Below are 20,650 nucleotides of genomic sequence, written 5' to 3'. Positions count from 1 at the left end.
AGAAGTCAAGGCAAACTGAGCCATTGCAGTGACAATGTTGGATTCTAAACCTCTGGTGCCACAAAAGAACTCCATGATTTCCTATCTTTTATCCAGGTCTTATAATTCAAAAGATAATGGCGCTGGAAAGAATCTTATAGATCAGCCTGTGCCCACTTGAGACACACATGACAGGTAACCACAGAACTCTTTGGTGAGACATAACACAATCCTAAGATGTGTGTGCCCCAAGCTTGTGTGTGATCCCTGGAGCTAATTATAACTACATTTCTTTTATTCCTATTCAAAAAGTACATCAGAATGCAACTGAGAATGAAAGCCACAGGGATAACCTTTAGTATTCTCTATTTATTAAAAAGACGACTGATAAACCTTAATGATTGTACAAAAAAAATTACAAAGCACCTCACAGCTGATTATAACACACCTGTTTTAACACTGCCATCAAGAGCTCTAGCTAATGAGTCACAGCCACTCATCTTACAGATGAGGTCCAGAAGGTAGGGTGGTTTTCAATAAGTCATACACAAGTAGTTGGTGTTTAAGTGGGAACCTTTGAGTAGCAACAGATAGAAGAGGGCTGGCCAGAGAGGGCCAGGTCTAGAAATGAGTGTGAGGCAGACGGGTCTGAGGTAGTGCAGATCCGAGGTAGCAAAGGCCCAGGAAGGGGCCAGGTGCTTGAGGATGAAGGGGCTGAGCTAATAAGGACAGTATCTGTTTGACCAATGCCACTAATTAGTAAGGATTTCTAAAAGAAAGAAAAGAGGAGGAAAACTAACATTTTCTGGGCACTGCTGACAGTGCTAGGCACTGAAGATACATTAATGAGGACCACGGGGCTCAGCCCTCCCTTGAAGAACCTTCCATCCAGAGGGAGACAGCCAGGCCATCAGGGCTAACATGTAATGTAAGAAATGTTATAACAGTGGGCTTGCACAGAGGAAGTAGTGATTAATACTGTGGAGGAATCTGGAAGAAGGTCCCAACCTTTGATTCTCAAAGATGTGTAGGAGTTTGCCAGGCAGGTAGGTGGGGGTGAGGATGTTAGTCTGAGGACAGTTTGGATAAAGGCAAATGGTATGGAAAGACTAGGTCTGTTTTGCTTCTTCTGATCTTTAAACAATGTTTGCTCTACACAGCAGGCACCCAGTACATACTTGCTGCTCAGGAAGAGAACTTGGTTGCCATTTAAAGGTACAGTTTAAAGCAGAATAATTAGAGGATAGTGCAGAGAACTCTGCACTGAGAAGCATAAGAATTTTTCTGGTCTGGCCTCTGCCAATAATCACAGAAAGACCTTGATTGAGTCACTTTCCTGTTGAAGACTCAGTTTCCCCAGGTCTAACACTTACATACTGGATGACCCCTCTTAATCCTGAATCCCTTAAGGGTCTGTTTGGAAACCAGATGTCTTCATAAAATCCGGGCTGTGTTTTGTAATGAGATGTAGAGATTTCTTTCATTGGAGTAGCTGGTATCAGGGTCCTTCTTAGTGGGGGACTTTGTTTATGCAAATACTTCAATAAACTTAGGGGCAGGATTGAGGGCTGAGAGAAGGTGAGACTTTCAGGGTGCTGGTGGTGAGTTCTGAGGCTCCAGAGAAGAAGGTTGCTGTGTCAGGACAAAGAATTTGTTTGTAGCTCCTGACAGGGAGGGAGGAGATGAAAGAACAAAAGGGAGAGAAGAGAGGGCGGAGAAAGAAGAGGTAAGAGGCTGGTGCTGTGAGGAGCTAGGGCCAGGGCAGAGAATCTGCCCAGGGCAAGGGGGTAAAAGGACTTTAGAGCTGTGATCCTCACACTTTTGTGAACTGAATCTCTTGAGATTTTTTTTACTATTATTTTTTGTCTTTTTAGGGCAGAACCCACGGCATATGGAAGTTCCCAGGCTAGGGGTCGAATTGGAGCTACAGCTGCCAGCCTACCCCACAGTCACAGCAGTGCAGGATCCAAGGCCTTGTCTGTGACCTACACCACAGCTCGAGGCAACTGACTCACTGAGTGAGGCCAGGGATCGAACCGGCATCCTCTTGGATACTAGTCAGATTCATTGCCCCTGAGCGACAGTGGGAACTCCATTGGGGTTTTTTTGTTTGCTTGTTTTTTCTGTCTCTCATGAGATCTTGCTAGAACCTAGATTCCAACTTACCAGGCCTGGGGGTGGGGCTCAAGATTCTGCATTTCTAACAAGCACCCAGGTCATACAGGTGTTGCTGGTCCTCTGCCCATAACCTGAGTAGCGAGGCTTGAGAGAATAGGAAAATCTCGTGCGGGCTGTTAACTATACCATTACGGGCTATGGAATGTGAGTCTCCTCAATGGTGCCAGCTTTTTAGAAAGCCTCTCATGCTCATAAATGCCTTTTTACAAGCAACCTGACAAGTTGTGGGCTAAGATATCAGAAGCAAGTGCTCAGGCAGAGACCCCAAGCCCCCAAAAGTCTTAGAATCCAGAATTCCACAGACTGTGCAATTTGAAACAAGGCTTATTTAACTCTCAAGGGACAGGGAAGATTCGGATGATAGATATCTGAGTTACACTTCAATATAAAGCCTTGTCAACTTAGCCCCTTCTGAAGGTCTTTCATCTTATGTGGTGAAGCCCCTGATCTGGGCTCCAGGCTTTCCTTCTCTGATAGTTTCCCATTGAGTTCCACCCCAGAAAAGGGTTGTGCTGCCTCCTGTACAGCTTGAATGTTTTTATTTGACTCAGGTCTTGCTACATGCTTTGCCAAGTGCTGACAATTGTGCACACTGTGCTGCAATCGACAGGCGAGCCAGACAGCCTGTCATCATCCGTGCCTGAGATTCATGTGGATGTTAGCAGGTGCCATTGTAGTGTGACCTATCTGGGAGGAGGCTGCCTTTCAGAAGAAGGTGGAAGCATCTGGGTGGCTGAAGTGCTGCTAATTGATCTGGTAGCCTTGCCCCTGGCAGGCAGAGGGAGTGCTACTCTTTTTACCAGCACTGATGAACAGAACTGCTTTAAAAGAACACTGGTCTGTCAGACAGTCTCATGTGTGGGGTTGTCTGGCTTGGCATGTGAATGGGTATTTTTGCTATCAAGAGGGGCTTTGCAGTGATAACTTAGACATTGTTATTAGAGCAATCATTTCTCTTCTTTCAGGAAAACCAACAGCTTTCCTTGTCAATTCCAAGAAGGCACTGTCCATCAGCCCCTGGGTAAACCCTGTCACTGCAGACCTTTCTGGGCCTTCCACAAAGGCAGCTACAGGACAAAGAGGGAATCTAGCCTTTTAAAGTGATCAGGATAGCCAGAAAGAAAGGGAGCTCTGCCTTCTGAAGACGTGTGGGTATGGTCACAAGGGGCTGTTTTTTCATTCTGGTAGAACTCAGTAAGATTCAGGAGAAAGAAAGTAATCATGAGAATATATAATTACATCCTCAGCTGATGAATAGAGGTAAATTAATTTTTTTTTGTTTTTTTTTTTTTTTGTTTTTGTTTTTGTCTTTTTGCTATTTTCTTGGGGCCGCTCCCGCGGCATGTGGAGGTTCCCAGGCTAGGGGTCGAATCGGAGCTGTAGCCACTGGCCTACGCCAGAGCCACAGCAACGCGGGATCCGAGCCGTGTCTGCAACCTACACCACAGCTCACGGCAACGCCGGATCGTTAACCCACTGAGCAAGGGCAGGGATCGAACCCGCGACCTCATGGTTCCTAGTCGGATTCGTTAACCACTGCACCACGACGGGAACTCCAATTAATATTTTTTAAAAATTGATAGATTTTGCATTAAAAAATATTCCAGGTAGCACACAGCCCACAATTGCACAGTTCTCCAAAGCTGTGGTTCTTAATGTAAAAGTAGTGATAACTGAAAAAAAAGGGAGTGGGAGAGGAACTGGGAATTATTCATAACATGCATCCTATTTTATCTGTACTGCTGCCTTGAAACAAAATCATCAGCAACCACAACAATCAACACACACACACATACACACACACACACACACACACACAAACAGGATACAGTTTCTGTGAATAGCACATGAGCCTCTGTGTGTGTGTGTGTATTTCTCTGGGGAAAAAGGTCCAGAACCATTGCTCAGAGTCTAGGAATTAGAAGGAATCTCAGTTTACTGAGGGTAATGCTGTTATTTGGTAGACAGGGAAACTGAGGCAGAGAGCCTAATGACTTGCCTAAGGTTACATGGTAAACTATATACACAGCTGAGCTGGAACTCAGTGGCTTTACTTCTCCCTATAAAATTCATCTCAATGACAAAATCATTTTTTAAAAAATTCACTCAATCTTCTTCCATCATTTAAAAATGAACTGGGTCATGGGAAGAAAGTGATAATATATCAAAGTAACCATTAACAGCATTTCAGGCTAGCTTTTAATGTAGCTTTTAGTACTAAACTCTTAGATTCAGTAATTTTCCTGAAATTTAAGTTTTTTTTTTTCTTCCAACTAATTTATTAGAGAATGTCAAAGATCTTTTATCTTCACGGTGGGTCATGCTGTATACTTGATTTATCTTTTGCAAAGTTTAGGAAACAAACATAAGAAAAAGAACCAATGTTACTCTAGTTCACATGAAAATTTAAACAGAAAGAAAAAAAAAAAAGACAACCCTGTCCGTAACACAGCAGGTAACATTTTGGCAGGCCATTTATTAATATGGCAGAATCTTAATGTGTAAAATAGTCCTACAATTTCCTCTCATCTTTTTCAATTGTTTTAAGGGAAATCAGGCAAAAAACAGCTTTTGATGGGCTGCCAATTAGTCTGGTTTGTACTGTTTCTTTTCTTTTCTTTTCTTTTGTCTTTTGTCTTTTTAGGGCTGCACTCGCGGCATATGGAGCTTCCCAGGCTAGGGGTCGAATTGGAGCTGTAGCCACCAGCCTACACCACAGCCACAGCAAGACCAGATCCGAGCCGCGTCTGCAACCTACATCACAGCTCACAGCAACACTAGGTCCTTAACCCACTGAGCGAGGCCAGGGATCAAACCCACAACCTTGTGGTTCCTAGTCAGATTCGTTTCTGCCGCACCACGAAGGGAACTCCTGTACTGTCTTTTCTAGAGCAATTTTTGCAGCTGCCCAGAGGCTCGTAGCATAAGAAGGTGAGAAAGCCAACTGGGGGTCCCATCTTTGACAACCTCTGCTTTGGGCCCTGTGCACCACAGAGTGAAGGTCTCCAGTGGGTGAGCTGAAGGAATAGGGGCTGTTTCTCCCAGGGAAAACAAAAAGAAAAGAAACACATTGTTGGTGCAAATCTCTGAAGGGCTATTGTGAGTATATCCAGAGACATACCCTGGAGCCCTCCCAAACCAGATGTAAGAACCAAGAGTAGGGACTTCTACAGATTAGTAGCCTAGATGACAACTATACAGAAAGGATCGATAAGAAACCAAGTGATCAAAAGATTGCTTGATGTACAGGGAACCAGATCAAGGGCAGTTACTTCAATGGCTTGAATATCCCATGGCTTCAGCAACTCTGCACTGGATGCATCCATCTGCACAAAACAGCACAGACCTGCCTCTGGGCCTGGAATGTTTGAGTCCTGGAAGTTGATGGGTTTGTTTGTTTGTTTGTTTTTTTCCCTATCCCACTATGTGGTTTCCATAGACTGTTGCATTTGCCCAGTTTTCACAAGAAGAAATTAATTCTGTGAGACACTGCAGAAATAAAGCAGGATCATTCTCACTCCAGGAGTATTCAAGCTGCCATTACCATGAATTCAGGACTAAGAGAGGTTTGAAAGATGTGATTAAAATGGTTTGCACAAAACAGGAGGTCAAGTTAGTGTTTTCTGCTGTTGTACTGATTTAACCTGGCTTTGCCCTAATGCCATTTGTGTTTATAGTCCTGGAGTAGGCTTGCAGCCAACTAATTTTCTTAACTTTCTCAAGGATTTAGGAGGATAATGGTGTGCTCTACTACGTTAGCTTTGAGAGCAATGAGATCTTTATTGAACTGTGTTGTAGAATTGATGCTGGTGGCTTGGTACCATTCCCTTAACAATCACTGGGAATGACATAGCACAGCTGAATAAGCACTGGATGAAAGCTGACTTGGGGGCCTGGTTCTGCCACCACCACCAGTTATATATTGGGAATAAGTCAGAAAAAAGAAGCAGAGCTGTTCCATGCTGACCTATCAGACGGTGCTGGCATCTGGAGAGAGCCTCTACATAAGCGGGGCTGGAGGTATGATTCCTATGAAGCATTCCTATGGTAGGAACCCTGGCTTACGGTAAGACTGAGTCGCATGCCAACTCTCCCCTTACAAGCTCTGTGATTTCAGGCAAATTAACCTCTCTGTGTTATTTTTCCCATGTGTGAAATGAGTTTAAGGTTAGCTGCTCTGTCTACTTTGTTGGCTTACTATAGGGATTTAATGTATAAGACTTTTGTATGGAGTTCCTATTGTGGCTCAGTGGTTAACTGACTAGTATCCATGAGGACACAGGTTCGATCCCTGGCCTTGCTCAGTCGGTTGAGGATCCGGTGTTGCCGTGAACTGTGGTGTAGGTTGCAGACGCAGCTTGGATCCCGTGTTGCTGTGGCTGTGGTGTAGGACAGTGGCTACAGCTCTAATTGGACAGCTAGCCTGGGAACCTCCATATGCTGAGGGTGGGACCCTAAAAAGACAAAAAAAACAAAACATTAAAAGAATTTTGTAAGCTATAAAGCACTACATCAGTATAAGTAATCACTGCTACTTTTTTTTTTTTTTTTTTTGCCACACTCATGGCACGTGAAAGTTCCTGGGCGGGATTAAACCCACACCAGAGCAGTGATTCAAGCCGCAACAGTGCCAATGTCAGATTCTTAACCCACTGAGACACCAAGGAACTCTTCATTGTTACTTTTTTTTCTTTTTCTGTTACACCCATGGCATATGGAAGTTTCTGGACCAGAGACTGAATCCAAGCATAAGCTGTGACCTATGCCACAGCGGCAGCAATGCTGGATCCTTAACCCACTGCACTAGACTGGGGATTGAACTGGCGCCTCCACAGAGACAAGCCAGATCATTAACCCACTGCATCACAGCGAGAACCCTTTCATTGGTACTTTTATTAACAGGTAAAACTGTTAAGCTGTGACTGGATCTGGATAGAGGTGTGGTATGAGTGCCTTGCCATCTAAGACCCACAGGGCTGGGCCTGATGATATTTTTAGAAAATGTTCATTGTTGAAACCATTCAACTCCTTTTTCTGTGCAGGTCATTTTAATCATATCTCTCAAACCTCTCTGAGGTTTTATATTCATGGCAATGGCAACCTGAATGCTCACAGAATGGAAAAGAACCTGCTTCTTCCTGCACAGTCCAATAGAATTAATTTTTTCTCAAAACTGAGGAAATATAACTCTCTGGGGAGGCTACATAGTGGGTTTAATGTTCAAGTACATGCAGTGGTGAACCTTTTGTTCTCACGTTTCTTTTTAAAATCACAAGCCTGTCAAACGTAATTTGCTGATGATAAATATGGAGGGAGTTGGAAAACCAAAGGCACAAATATATAAATAAGTGCCAGTATGCACTGTGAGGATAAATGGTACATAAATGTGTTTGCTGCCTGAATAAGGGAAACAAGCTAAAGTGGTCAGAGACCTCAGAGAAGATCTAGTCCAACCTTTCCATTTGACAGGGGGGGAAACTAAGGCCCAGAATGATGAATATCTTAGGTAGGGTTTTAGATCCACTAAAGAAGCAGTTATTGAACATTTATTATTAAATTCTCACTATATGTTAAAAACTCTAAGGTACTAGAAGTACAGAGGTCCATAATGCAAATCCTGCTCTCAAGGAATTGACAATCTAGTTGGGAATCAGACCCATATACTCTTGCAGATAGTGAGTTCTAGATGTGATGTGTCCTAAAAAAGGTATCTACACAGTGCAATGGGAGGACATGGGAGACTAATTAAACTGGAAGGGAAAAAAGCCTACATGGAAACAATGTCAAAATGAGAAAGAAGGGAAGTGAGAGAAGGTTATTTCAGGCAGACAGGAGAGCATGAGCAAAGACATGCAACCTGACTCTCACAGCATCTTTGACTTGGAAGAGATGTGAGTGATCAGCTCTTTATATACTTTTAAAAATTCCTTATATATTATCTTGGAGAGATGATAATTCAATTTCTGCTGGAACATTTCTGTTGAGAGGAAACATTACCTCACAAGACAGAAAAGGTTTAGTTCTAACCTTTTCAATTGGTATTGCCTTGAATGTAGGGAGTCTGTCAGATTCTGTCTCTTCACTGTCACTGAATAACAGGCTTAGTAATATTTGGTCTTTGACTTCCTCTCAAGGGAATAAGAAAATGTCGTGTGTTTTAGGACCTTTGCCTTATAGAATGTTAGAGCTGGGAGGAAGCTCAGATATCATTTAGTCCAATTTTTAAAAAAATCTCTCTGTGATTCATGGACCCTATTCGAGAATGTGATAACATCTATATATCCTTTCCGCCTCCCAAATGCACATATGCTCATGACAGACAAAATGCTGCCCACAGTTTCAGGGCATTCATGGAGCCCCAAAGCCCATCCTGGATTAAGAAATCTTCCTTCACTTTACAGATGAGAAACTGAGGCTCAGAGAAGTGGAATGGCATGGAGTAGAATCATGGCAGTGTTTCCCCTTGGGTCAGACCATTGTATGAGCAGAAGGTTCAGACTTATGGGTCAACCCTGAAGAAAGACACTGACAAACTGGGGAGACTGCAGACTGCAAGGGGATCTATTATAAAGTGAGAAAGAGAGCTGGGTAGGAGTACGAATATCATGAGCACTTTCATTAATAATCTGAAAGTTGGTTTACAGAAAAGGATGCAGACTATTTTGCTTCAAGAGTTAGCTGAAGACCAAAAGGTAGGAAAATAACTTGTCAGACAGAACACCCACTAATGCAATGTGCTGCTTGAGAGGCATAGAACTCCTTATCACTTGATTTTTATCAGGACATGGAACAACCTCCTGTGGAAGGGACTTTGGCATCACGAGAGCTTGAACTGGGTGACCCAAGCTGGACTTGGCTATGTAACTCTAAGAGACACATTCAATCTCATACGCTAGCCAGAAAGAAGGTCAGGTCTCCTGAGAGCGTGGTGTGCAAGGAAAGTGGTAAGTGAGAAAGTGAAGAAAGTTCAGGATGACCAAATGTGAGGGGAGGGAGGTGGGACTAGTGGAGAAGAATGAGACTTGGAGATACAAGTGGAAGTAAACTGTTGAAGGATCTGCAGTAGCATTACGGATGGTTTTCAAGAAGGATGGCCTGTATAGAGCAGTGGGACAGAAGAACTGAAGCAAAAGACATTTCAAAAGAGGAATTAGCAGAATCAGTGACGGCAGCACTATCAGGGAAATAAGGAGGCGACAAGAGAGGTTGTGGTGATGAGTCATAAGGTTCACACAGTGAGCCTGAAGTGACAGTGACAAAAAGGACATGCAAATGGAAACATTCAATGATCTGACATGTTGGCAATTAACAAAAGAATACCAAAGTGGAAATGCCCAGTGGGCAACTGATGATTTGGGATTAGAGTTCCAGGAGGTCAAGATGTGAGAGATGAAGGGGTTATCTACAGTGATGAAGTAATTTAAGTTTTAAGAGTAGATATAGTTTCAATGAAAAAAGAATAGCATGAATAAAAGTCCACAGGGCTGACCTCAATGTGGAGGTGGTAAAATTAAAAAGACATGAGAAGGAAGAGTTCAGAAACTTAGAAGAGATTGTAAATGAGAGAATGAAATGAAAATCTGAGCAAAAAGGATGCTTCAAGGAAGAAGAGTGCTCAACATAAATATGGTCTTATTTTCCTCTACATTCAACTCTGTGCTTTGGCAGGTAAATTACAGTAAGGTTCATTTTGGCAACAACATAGGAGGTGCAGTATGAATTATAAAGTGCTTTTAAATGGATTATAGGTATTTCCTAAATAGTATTTTCTTAAAAAACATGCCTTAGAAAATATGACAAAAACTCTCTCTTCCAATTTTTCTATCAGTAAAATAGAAATCACTCTAAGTTAATCAGCTCCTTTCACATCCTTACATTAAGGAAGGTGATTTCTGCCATCCTAACATGAGGAACTGAGAAAGGTATGTGAAGTAACAGGATGTGCCTGGGCCACGTTAGTCACTGAGGCAGCAGCAGTAAAGACTGAATCTAATATTCTGATTTCTGTTTCTCAAAACCAAAACTAAAACCAAAATTAAACACTGACTCAGATTTTTAGAAATAACTTTTGAGAAATAAAATTAAGACAAATTAAATCAATTTCTCCTCCATTTAAATATTTCTCTTGGAGGCTTTCCTGTCATGGCTCAGTGGAAACGCATCTGACTAGCATCCATGAGGATGCAGATTCGATCCCTGGCCTTGCTTGGTGGGTAAGGATCTGGTGTTGCCATGGGTATGGTGTAGGTCGCAGACACAGCTCAGATCTGGCATTGCTGTGGCTGTGGTGCAGGCAGCTACAGCTCCAATTTGATCCCTCGTCTGGGAACCTCCATATGCCGTGGGTATGGCCCTAAAAAGACACACACACACACAAAAAATACTTCTCTTGAAGTTCTATGCTACAAAGACTGTAGGAAGTGATGGTTAAAGTGTAAACAACTTGTTTATTTCAAATAATGAAGAACAATGAAGGAAAGATTGTGACTGAGGAAAATAAAGGAGATTAACATGTTTTAGTTTTGGCAATTTCAATTATAGCAGTAAGCACAACTCCCATTTAAAAGTGTTTTTAAGGGATGAATTGGGTGCTTGGGATTAATGTATACACACTACAATGAATAAAACAGATAATCAACAAGGACCTACTCTACAGCACAGGGAAGTCTACTCACTACTCTGTAATAACCTATATGGAAAAGGAATGTGAAAAAGAATGGGTATATGTATAACCGAATCACCCTTCTACATACCTTAAACTAACACAACATTGTAAATCAACTATCCTTGAATGTAAAATAAAAATTCAATTAAAGAAATGTTTTAAAAAATTCATTTCAGGAGTTCCCTCCAATGGTGCAGTGGTTTAAGAATCCAATTGCATTGGCTTGGGTTGCTGTGGAGATGCAGGTTCAATCCCTGGTCTGGCTCAGTGGGTTAAAGGATGCAGCATTGAAATGGAGTTTTAACTAAAGAACAACCCCCCCTTGGCTAAGAAGGCAGCTGCAAGCCTTTCCAGCTGTGCTAATCACTATGCCACCCTTCTTGTAATAATGTAACAACAATGCATGGAATCCACTGCATTCAATCGGGATCCATTGCGCCACGCTGCATGGAATCCACTGCATTGTATCAGCAAGCCAGCAGCCCTGCTAATTAGGTACCCAGAATTGCTTATCAGTTCTGTTTCTGTAACCTCAGTCTGCTTGGGGATGGGGGAGGTCCGGGATGCTTACATGGGAAAATCAAGACCTTGTAGTGTATAAAAGTTACTGAGAACAAAGACCTGGTGCTCAGACACTGGAGGTGACTCCTCTGAGCCTGCACCGGTGCTGAATAAACCTTGCTTTTCCATATCTCCGAGTGCTGTTTGTCTCCTTCCGTTGCTACAGTTTTTGTGGTTTCCGCAACAGCATTACTACAGCGATGGCACAGGTCACAGTTGTAGTTCGGATTCAACCCTGGTCCGGGAACTTCCATATGCCGTGCTTGCAGCCATAAATTAAAAAAAAAAAAAAATCCATTTCAGAGGCTAAGAATTAAGAACAAAGAGGACGTGTCTTCCACAACAGAGAAACTAAATCAGGATAACAACTGAAAGGGTAGAAGATGGAGGTTGGACCAGATAGATGTTTCCTAAATCTTCATGTCAGTTCAAACCCGCCAGGCTTGGAGTTACGAGGGGCCATGTTAGGGGAAAAAATATCACAGACTACTACTCTATTTAAGCCCAGCGTTATTTGAATAGATCTTCCGACAAGTGCATTTTGAATTCCCTGCTCTATACTGACTTGGAACTCTTGGCCCCAGGCATACAGCCTCTGGGCAGCATCACAGGCAAAGGAGAGAAAGAGGAGGCTGAGATTAGTCATGGTGGAGACGGAGGTTTCCAAAGAACTGGGAGAGGTGCCTAGAAATCAACTGGTCTAGTCTATCATGTTTTACAGATGAAGAAACTGAAGCCCAGAGAAAGAAATGCTGTGCTCTGCTTATTGCAAGTAAACACCAAAGGCTAGGTGTGAACCCAGGTCTCCTTGCCACTCTCCCACCTTCTACTCCACTGGAAAGACAGTCTGGCGGCGGGGTGGGGGGTGGGGTGGGGGGGTGTGCGCAGGAGGACTCCAGGGCCCCTCTCTCGGATAATGTAGTGGAACGTGTCTGGATCAGTACTCCTCTGGGAGGACAAAGTCAGTCACGCTGCTTTGTAGAGTCTCATCTCGTATGTGGGTAAATAGGACTCCAAATTCTGAAGACAGATTCTCACACATTAAAGTGGAGTTTACGGAAACATCAGTAGTTGGAAATACAATATTCCTTCCCTTGCAGGGTATATTTACTTGCAATTCAGGGTAATTTGTTATATTATTACCTACTTACAGTTGTCATTCACATGCAGAGAACTTTTATGAGAAGGCTGCAAAAAGCGACATGTGGAGGCTTTGGGTTCATACTAGAATCTTTGGTAAAAGTGAAGAGAGCCTCATTAAGAAAAGACAGCAGGAGTTCCCGTCGTGGGGCAGTGGTTGGCGAATCCGACTACGAGCCATGAGGCTGAGGGTTCGATCCCTGCCCTTGCTCAGCGGGCTAGGGATTCAGCATTGCCATGAGCTGTGGTGTGGGTCGCAGACACGGCTTGGACCCCCTTTGCTGTGGCTGTGGTGTAGGCCGGCGGCAACAGCTCCAATTAGACCCATAGCCTGGGAACTTCCATATGCTGCAGTAGCAGCCCAAGAAATGGCAAAAAGATGAAAAAAAAAAAAAGAAAAGAAAAAGAAAAGACTGCAAAATAATATTTCCTAGGATGCTACCTACTTCGGTAGCTTCAGAGTCACCAAAAATGGTGCATTTTTGTCAATCTTGTCTACTAAGGACTGACATAATGTTTAACGTTCCAGTATATACTGGTATTTAACTCTCACTAACATGGTTTATCCTGCCTTTTTATCATTATTTTAACTATTAACTATTATCCTTTCGCTTTCCCCTTGTGGGCAAGATATGGTAGGATTCAAGAGTTGGAAGGACTCAAGATCTGGAAACAATCAAGATACAGCCAGGAATTTATGCCTCTGGGATCTGCCTGTCATCTGCATCTTTATCCTCAGAGGTTTTGGTATTGTATCTGCTAATGCAATATTCTCTTGCTATTTAAAATACCCAACATGAATATCAAAGAAAAGGCAAAACAAAACATAATCTAAAATCAATCACTTATGGTAAAATAATCACAATGTGTAATAGGCACATTAACCAAAAATGTGTGAGGTCCTCGAAGACGTACTTTACTTGTAGTTACTATTTTCTACTTAGGCTCAAGCCAAGCGTTTTGTATGTGTGGTAAGAATTCAATCCATATTTCTCAACTAAAGTATCTTATTTAGTACAGATTTATTAATCAAATCAAAACTAGGATTAGTCTAGCGAAAGTAGGCTAGATATTGGTGTAAGGAAAGGCAGGTAAAGTGAGAAGGCCAGTTACCCCTTTGTTAAAGCTTACTGTAGGTAGCGCCCCCACCCTCCAATTCTTTGCCATGGGTGGGTGTGGCAGTGATCTGTCCCCGGGTTAGAACACCAAGGACTAACCTAGAGGAATAGCCACCAAGTAGAGCAGTCTTTATCCTTCCTGTTAACCTCAGTCCTCTGAAGGACTGATAGAGCGGAAGGGGGAAGGTAACGTGGGTACAAGGCTCACAATTATTTCTGATCCTCTCCTGCTTCTCCTGGCCACTCCCACCACTGTACCTGCTTCCCTGCTGACTCTGCGTTGTGAGAACACAATCTCTAGAGCTCACACTTACTTGGCAGCAGCATCTTTTCTCAACTGCTCATGCTTCATGAGGAGATTTTTCCGGTCTCGGAAAGCTTTTCTGACCTTGTAACCTTTGTAGACGGCCTGGATTTTGAAGGCTGCGATGTCCTGTATAGCTGCGATGGACAGGGCTCCGTGTTCCAACATGAACTGGATCACTTCATGGCGCTCACCAAGCAATGCATAATCAAGGGGAGTGTACCTGAGGCAGGGAGATTTTTTTTTTTAAGTGTTGGTATGTAATTTAAGGCACAGTTAAACTGGCAGTAGTATGCAGCAGAAGGAAACTTCATTCTAAGATGAATAAAGGCAAAGCCATCTTCTTACTCCAGGGCTGTTCCTCTTTTCTCTGGGAGGCACAAAACAAGGGTGAAGCTGGGGTCAGGTGCTCTGTGCTGCTGACAATGTCTATTCCTGAGTTTTGCTCACTTTCTCATAAACTGGGGTCTGTGAGAACACATGATCAGTTTTCCTCTTTCCCACATTCCAAATAATTCCTCATTCCTACCTGAAAAAGTATTGCAAATAATATGCTGTGAGGTTCATAAGTCTGAGCCCGTGATTATGGATAGTTAATGCTTATGAGGTGAAAAATATACCGCCAAATGGAGAATTTTAGTATCTAAGGAGGATGGCTCTTTAAATCACTGCAGAAAAGATGGATTATTAAATAGTGCTTAGGACAACTGGGTAGCCATCTAGAAAAAGAAAAGACTCTTACATCACATTTCATTTCAAAATGAATTCTGGATGAAGCAAAGAGCCAAATATTGAAAAAAGAAACCATGAAGATATTAGAAGAAATTATGGAAGATTTTAAAAAATATTAGAGTGGAAAGTTTTTTTCTAAAATAAGATACAGAACTCAGAAATTTTCATTTTTATGTATCTTAAGATAAATATAGCTACATAACAATAACAAATAATTACAGGGCCAAAAACACCAATAAAGAAGATAAAAGATAGTTCCTCAAAAAGGAAATACTAATGGCTCCTAACATAAAAATATGTTCAACCTCACTCATTTAAGAGAAATACAGTTTAAGACTAATGGGAGTGAGTACTTCAGTCTAATGATCAGCTTAGCAAAGATCAGGAAGTTTAATAACACACTGTGCTGCCAAGGATGGAGGGGGATAGGCTCTAGATATACTACTTCGATCTTTACGGAGAACAGTTTGGCAATATCTGTCAGAATTATTCATGCATCTTCCCTTCAACAGAGCCAATTCACTTATAGGCATCTGTCCTATAGATCTGCTCTCCTGTGTGAAATGCTTTATGTACAAGAATAGTCATAGAAGTGCAGTTTGAAATAATAAAGCAACAGAAACAACCTCAATTCCATCAACAGAGGACTGGTTAAGGAGTTGCCTTTGTGGCTCAGTGGGTTAAGAACCCAACATAGTGTCCGTGAGGATGCAGTTCAAATCCTGGCCTCACTCAGTGGGTTAAGGATCTGGCATTGCCACAAATTGCACTGTAGGTCACAGATAACGACTCATATATGGTGTTGCTGTTGCTGTTGGAGTAGGCCAGAAGCTGCAGCTCCAATTCGACCCCTAGACTGTGGAAATTTCCATATGCCGCAGGTATGGCCATAAAAACAACAACTGGAGTTCCCAACGTGGCGCAGCAGAAACGAATCCGACTAGGAACCATGCGAGGTTGCGGGTTCGATTGTTGGCCTCGCTCAGTGGGTTAAAGATCCAGCATTGCCGTGAGCTGTGGTGTAGGTTGCAGACATGGCTCAGATCTGGCATTGCTGTGGCTCTGATGTAGGCAGGTAGCTACAGCTCTGATTAGACCCCTAGCCTGGGGATTTCCATATGCCATGGGTGCGGCCCTCAAAAGACAAACAATGACAACAACAATACCTCTGAGGACTAGTTAAATAAAACACAGACCATCCATGTAATACAGACATCTGTATAATGCAGGCCTTACTGTGGCATATGAATAAATAAGGTATAATTTCCAGGATGACTTGTTCAATGGAATACAAAAAAGAAACAGAACAGTATTATTATGTGCTCCATTGATAGAAAAAGAATGTATCCCTGTGTGCTCATCTATATAAATTATATCTCTAGACGTTGCCCAAGAGACAGGTGACAGTGATGGCTCTGGAGAGGAAGCTAGTTGTCTTGGAGACAAGAATAGGAGGGATATTTAGTTTCACTGAATGCCCTCTTATGCCTTTTAAGTGTTGTACACTGTGCATACTTTTTTTGGGATAAATACATTATTTTAAAAAGATGGGTGTTATTGTCAAATAGTTATGTATTTGAATCTTAGTTGACTACTTTTCTAGATGTGTTATTTTAGGCAGAATCCTTTAAAAAATATATTTTCTCTATTTTTGGTACTATAAAACAAATTGAATAAAAACACAGAAGAAAATAACAGTTATCTATACTCCCACTTTCAGAATTAACCCCTGTTAATATCCTAGCAAATATGCTTCCATTTTTCAAAGAAAAATGACTACAGTGAAAAAAGGACACACAGATTAGGAACTCAAACAATGCAAAAAGCGCAAAAATTGAAGTAAAAAAACCACCCTATATTCTACATCCAACAATGGTAATGATGACTGTCACTTCCTAACCAACTTCCTCGGTGTTTCTAAACCCCACCTTTCCTCAACACAGACATTGTATGAGGAGAGAATGAAACACTGAATGTGAAGATGGCAGCAGTAGGAAGGAAGCAGTTAATTAATGCCATTGTTATTACAGGGCATACACTGTAGTGTCGTCAGTGATACCACCGTCACCTGTCACAAATATTATTTGCATAGGGCCCAAACTAGTATGTGGGACCAGTGGACCTTGATTCAATTCCTCTCTGGGTAATTGTCACTGAACCAGTGCAGTCAAAGGTGTTGAGAGGAACTAGCTGATGGATGAGGTGGGAAAATGATGATTATTAGACACAAAATCATCCTGTGATTACAGAGAAGAAATTCTTTCTCTTCAAAACTCACCAACCAGTCACAGTAAAATATAAAAAGAAGATTTCAATAAAAGCAAAGGGTGACTTGATCACTTCAGTAAGGAAACTGTAAATTCAGAAGGAAGTCTTAAATGTCAAAAATGTCTTTTTTTTTTTAAATTGGTTTATTCAAATATACAGTTCTCAGTCAATTTTTGATTCAGGGAGACATGATCCAAATATCTAGCAAGGTTTTAAGGTTGAAGTCTATGCCTACTGTTTAAGCAACTGACCATATTGTGACTATTACTATCGAATCTTTCTTCATCCCAAACTCAATTTAGAAACATTCGAGTGCTGTGCATATTCCCATCTATGTCAGAGTATGGCTGTCAGATAGTTATTGACTGAAAGCCAGCAGTAGTTGGCAAAAATTATGTCTATGCAGTGCACATCAAGTGGTTTGTGTCAATGCATGTGAAGTAAAAATTAGCACTGCATTGATGGTAACCAGTCAAGAAACAATGTGGATAAAGACAAGAGACAAGATACAATTGGACTTGCCATGTGGGAATGGTCTGATGGAATGAGTAGAATGCCTAAACTAGAATGTCAATAAACATAAAAGGCAGTGCCAAGTTCTGACATTTGTACATCAAGGTGCATTGCTGATGAAACATTAAAGGAGACTGGGATATTGCCACTGTCTCTTTTCATCTATACACTGGCAAGTACGGTTAGAAGGATTTTCCCTTTGGCTCTTTTGTCTGTAATTAACATATATTACTCCAGGAGGCAGTAATCACCTTAATTCATGCACTTATCTGGTCTGAAATTCCAGGTTTAGCACACAAATGGGAAGTGAATTACAAAAAAATTTTTTATTGTTTCATAAAAAAAAGGTAGTCAGGCATATCCTTTATAGAAATATATCACTAATTCTTAGAATGCTTAAAATTCCCAATCTTTCTCTCTTTTTTTTTAGGGCATCAAAGGGAGAAACCTCAGCACCCTCATACATCTGCTTTAATGTCAAAACATCAGCCTTAAGGATTCTGCTTGGCTTTTCCAGTTGCCTTAAACATCCGAATGCCTAAATCTTCACCTTTTTTGTTTTGTAATTGTTTGACTATAATAGAAAGGGTGAGTTCTTTATATAATCACTCTCAAAGTAAGGCATACCAGTCTACTTTACCTAAGTCTGCATGCAGTTTAAGAATTCTAGAATTTTCTGGGAGTTCCCGTTGTGGCGCAGCAGAAACAAATCTGATTAGTATCCATGAGGATGCAGGTTTGGTCCCTGGCCTTCTCGGTGGTTAAAGATCTGGCATTGCCATGAGCTGTGGTGCAGGTTGCAGACACAGCTCAGATCTAGTGTTGCTGTGGCTGTGGCAGAGGCAGGCAGCTGTAACTCCGATTCGACCTGGGAGTTTCCATATGCTGTGGGTGTGGACCTAAAAAAGCAAAAAAAAAAAAAAAAAAAAAAAAATCTAGAAGTTTCTAATGCAGGTATGAAGCAAGGTAATGCTACTGGGAGTCTGAAAACACCAATTTGATAATTCAACAGTTATTTACTGAGCATCAACTTCATGAAAGGCACTTTGTGAGCAATACAGAGACGACCAGGATCTTCAAGAGTTCTCCACTGACGGGGAAGACAGATTACATAAAACATGTAGAGGAGGACACTGTTTGGGACACATGACTGTGGCATCAGAACAATATTCTGAGATGAGACTGCAGGAAGAATTACATAATAAACAGTTATATTAGCGATATGATTTAGAAAGCCTACTCTGGAAGGCAATGAATTGAAGGAGGGAAAGATCAAAGGAAGGAAAACAAGTGAGGAGGCATTGTGATCATCTCGGAAAGAGTCAAAGAGGGCGAGAATTAGACAATGGTGCAGGTCGTGAAGTGGAGATGACAGTGTGAACCAAGGACAGATACTGGGTCTGAAGTGGAGAGTGAGCGCTCACCGACACTCTGGTAAGTGTTGAAACCTCAGTGGACTGTTGGGTTGCCACAGGAGATAGCCTGAGAGAAGGAATCCAGTCCCTAAAGACTTTATATTTAAAAAATTAAAAATGGCACAGAAGCCAAAAGAAATGGTGAAGGAGCAGACATAATGAGAAGAGGATGGGGGAAAGTACACTGTTGTAGAAGCTTAGAGAGGATAGTCTCAATAAGGTAAAGAAGACGGTCACTAGGACCAGGTAATGCACAAAGGCTAATTAGGGTGGGCAAAGAAGATATCATATGATTTGCCAGCTAGGAATTTGTCAGTGACCATTCGGATACAGACTTCAGCCTAAATGTGGGGGATGGAAGCCAGAATGCAAAGGCATGAATGGTGACTATGAGGAAATGGAGACAATGAAGACAGGGTGAGAGAAGGAAGACTTTACAGGCAAAGAAGACAAGCTTCAGAAAAAAAGAGAACTGGAAAATAACAGATGGAGAGTATAACGAATGAGGAAAGGTTTTGAAATACATGGGAAAGATGAAGGGGTAGCTTCATGTTTCCTGCAAGACAGTGGGCCTAGTGAAAGTGCCTCTTTGTCTACAAAGTTTCCTACCTCCTAACAAAAAGAAAGTGCTGTCTTAACCACCAAAAGGGTGGGGATGATGTCATAGCAGGGGCCATTTTAGTCAGAGCTTCCATGAACAATGAAAACTAAAGCACAGACCCAGGCTGGGGGAACTGCAGTGTGGAAATTTGATTGCCATCTTAGTTATTACCTACAAATCACTAGAATCTTCTTGATGAATGACCCCCAAGAATTTTTCTGCCTAGATGTCACAGTGTCTAGTCCTATTTATTGGGCCTAATTCTGTGGAGCTCATATTATTCAAGTAATCTGTATTTAGATTAAAATCCCAAACTTTCACCTTAATTTGTCCTTGTTTTTTCATGCTACATGGTGGTATGTCTTATCCACTCACTGATAATATCCTCTTCATCAAGAGAAACTTTGTGAGTATATAGGGCATTCCACTGGCCTAACCAAATTCCTATTCCTGGGCAGTCAGGATTTCCCTGATTTTATTCTATCCATAAGGCAGAAGAAGGCCTAAGATACCTCATCTGGAAAATGTAGCTTGACTACATAATATCTAAAATTCTGAATAGCTTTAAAACCCCAAGATTCTAAATCAACACTGCATGTTCCTTTTTCTGGTTCAGGATTTCTTAGTGCATAATTTCTTTATGAATATACTTATTACTTCTGAGCCAGTATTGAAACTTGAGATTTTTAATATGGCAGAAAGCAAGTGAGGTGAACAACACACTATTTTTATCAACAGCTTACCTCTCTTCATTGTTTTCCATCTGATTAGGGAAAGCAGCAAAGTCTAAGAGTAATTTAATGGCATCAAGGTATCCATTGTTACAGGACCAGTGCAAAGCTGTTCTTCCCTACAAGCATAAACAAAAACCTTTCAATGTCTGAAAGACAAAGAAAGCATGAAGCATTGCTAGATATAAAAAAGGATAGTTCATAGTGTTAAAGGAGTCAAAAGGAAGACATCATAATCCTAACACAACATAATCCTACGTCCTATATGCATCTAACAGCATAGCTTCTAAGTACACAGGATGAAAACTAACAACATTGAAGGCGGAGAGATGGTAAAAACCATCACCACAGTGGGAGATTTTTAACCTATCTTTTACAATAGCTGATGAAACAAATAGACAAAAAATACAGAAGGTGTGAACAATATAATGTAAAATTTGAACTA

General features: G+C 41.5%; 1 protein-coding gene across 13 annotated transcripts in view; it reads right to left on the bottom strand.

Moving 5' to 3' along the window:
- INVS (inversin) overlaps positions 1 to 20,650 on the bottom strand; it is a 160,609-nt gene that overhangs the window by 40,062 nt on the left and 99,897 nt on the right. For all 13 annotated transcript variants that reach the window (XR_002336995.1, XM_021066620.1, XM_021066607.1 and 10 more), the window contains 2 exons: positions 20,218 to 20,324; positions 13,956 to 14,168 (listed from right to left, as the gene is read on the bottom strand). Coding sequence is in view for 12 of the 13 variants with exons in the window: in XM_021066620.1 (XP_020922279.1) it covers positions 13,956 to 14,168; positions 20,218 to 20,324 (320 nt within the window). In the remaining variant the exon portion in view is untranslated. The remainder of the gene's footprint in view (positions 1 to 13,955; positions 14,169 to 20,217; positions 20,325 to 20,650) is intronic.

Source organism: Sus scrofa, chromosome 1, assembly GCF_000003025.6.
Source record: "Sus scrofa isolate TJ Tabasco breed Duroc chromosome 1, Sscrofa11.1, whole genome shotgun sequence".
Lineage (NCBI taxonomy): Eukaryota > Metazoa > Chordata > Mammalia > Artiodactyla > Suidae > Sus > Sus scrofa.
The sequence above is the reverse complement of the archived record's forward strand: the minus strand, read 5'-3'. Positions and strand labels throughout refer to the sequence as shown.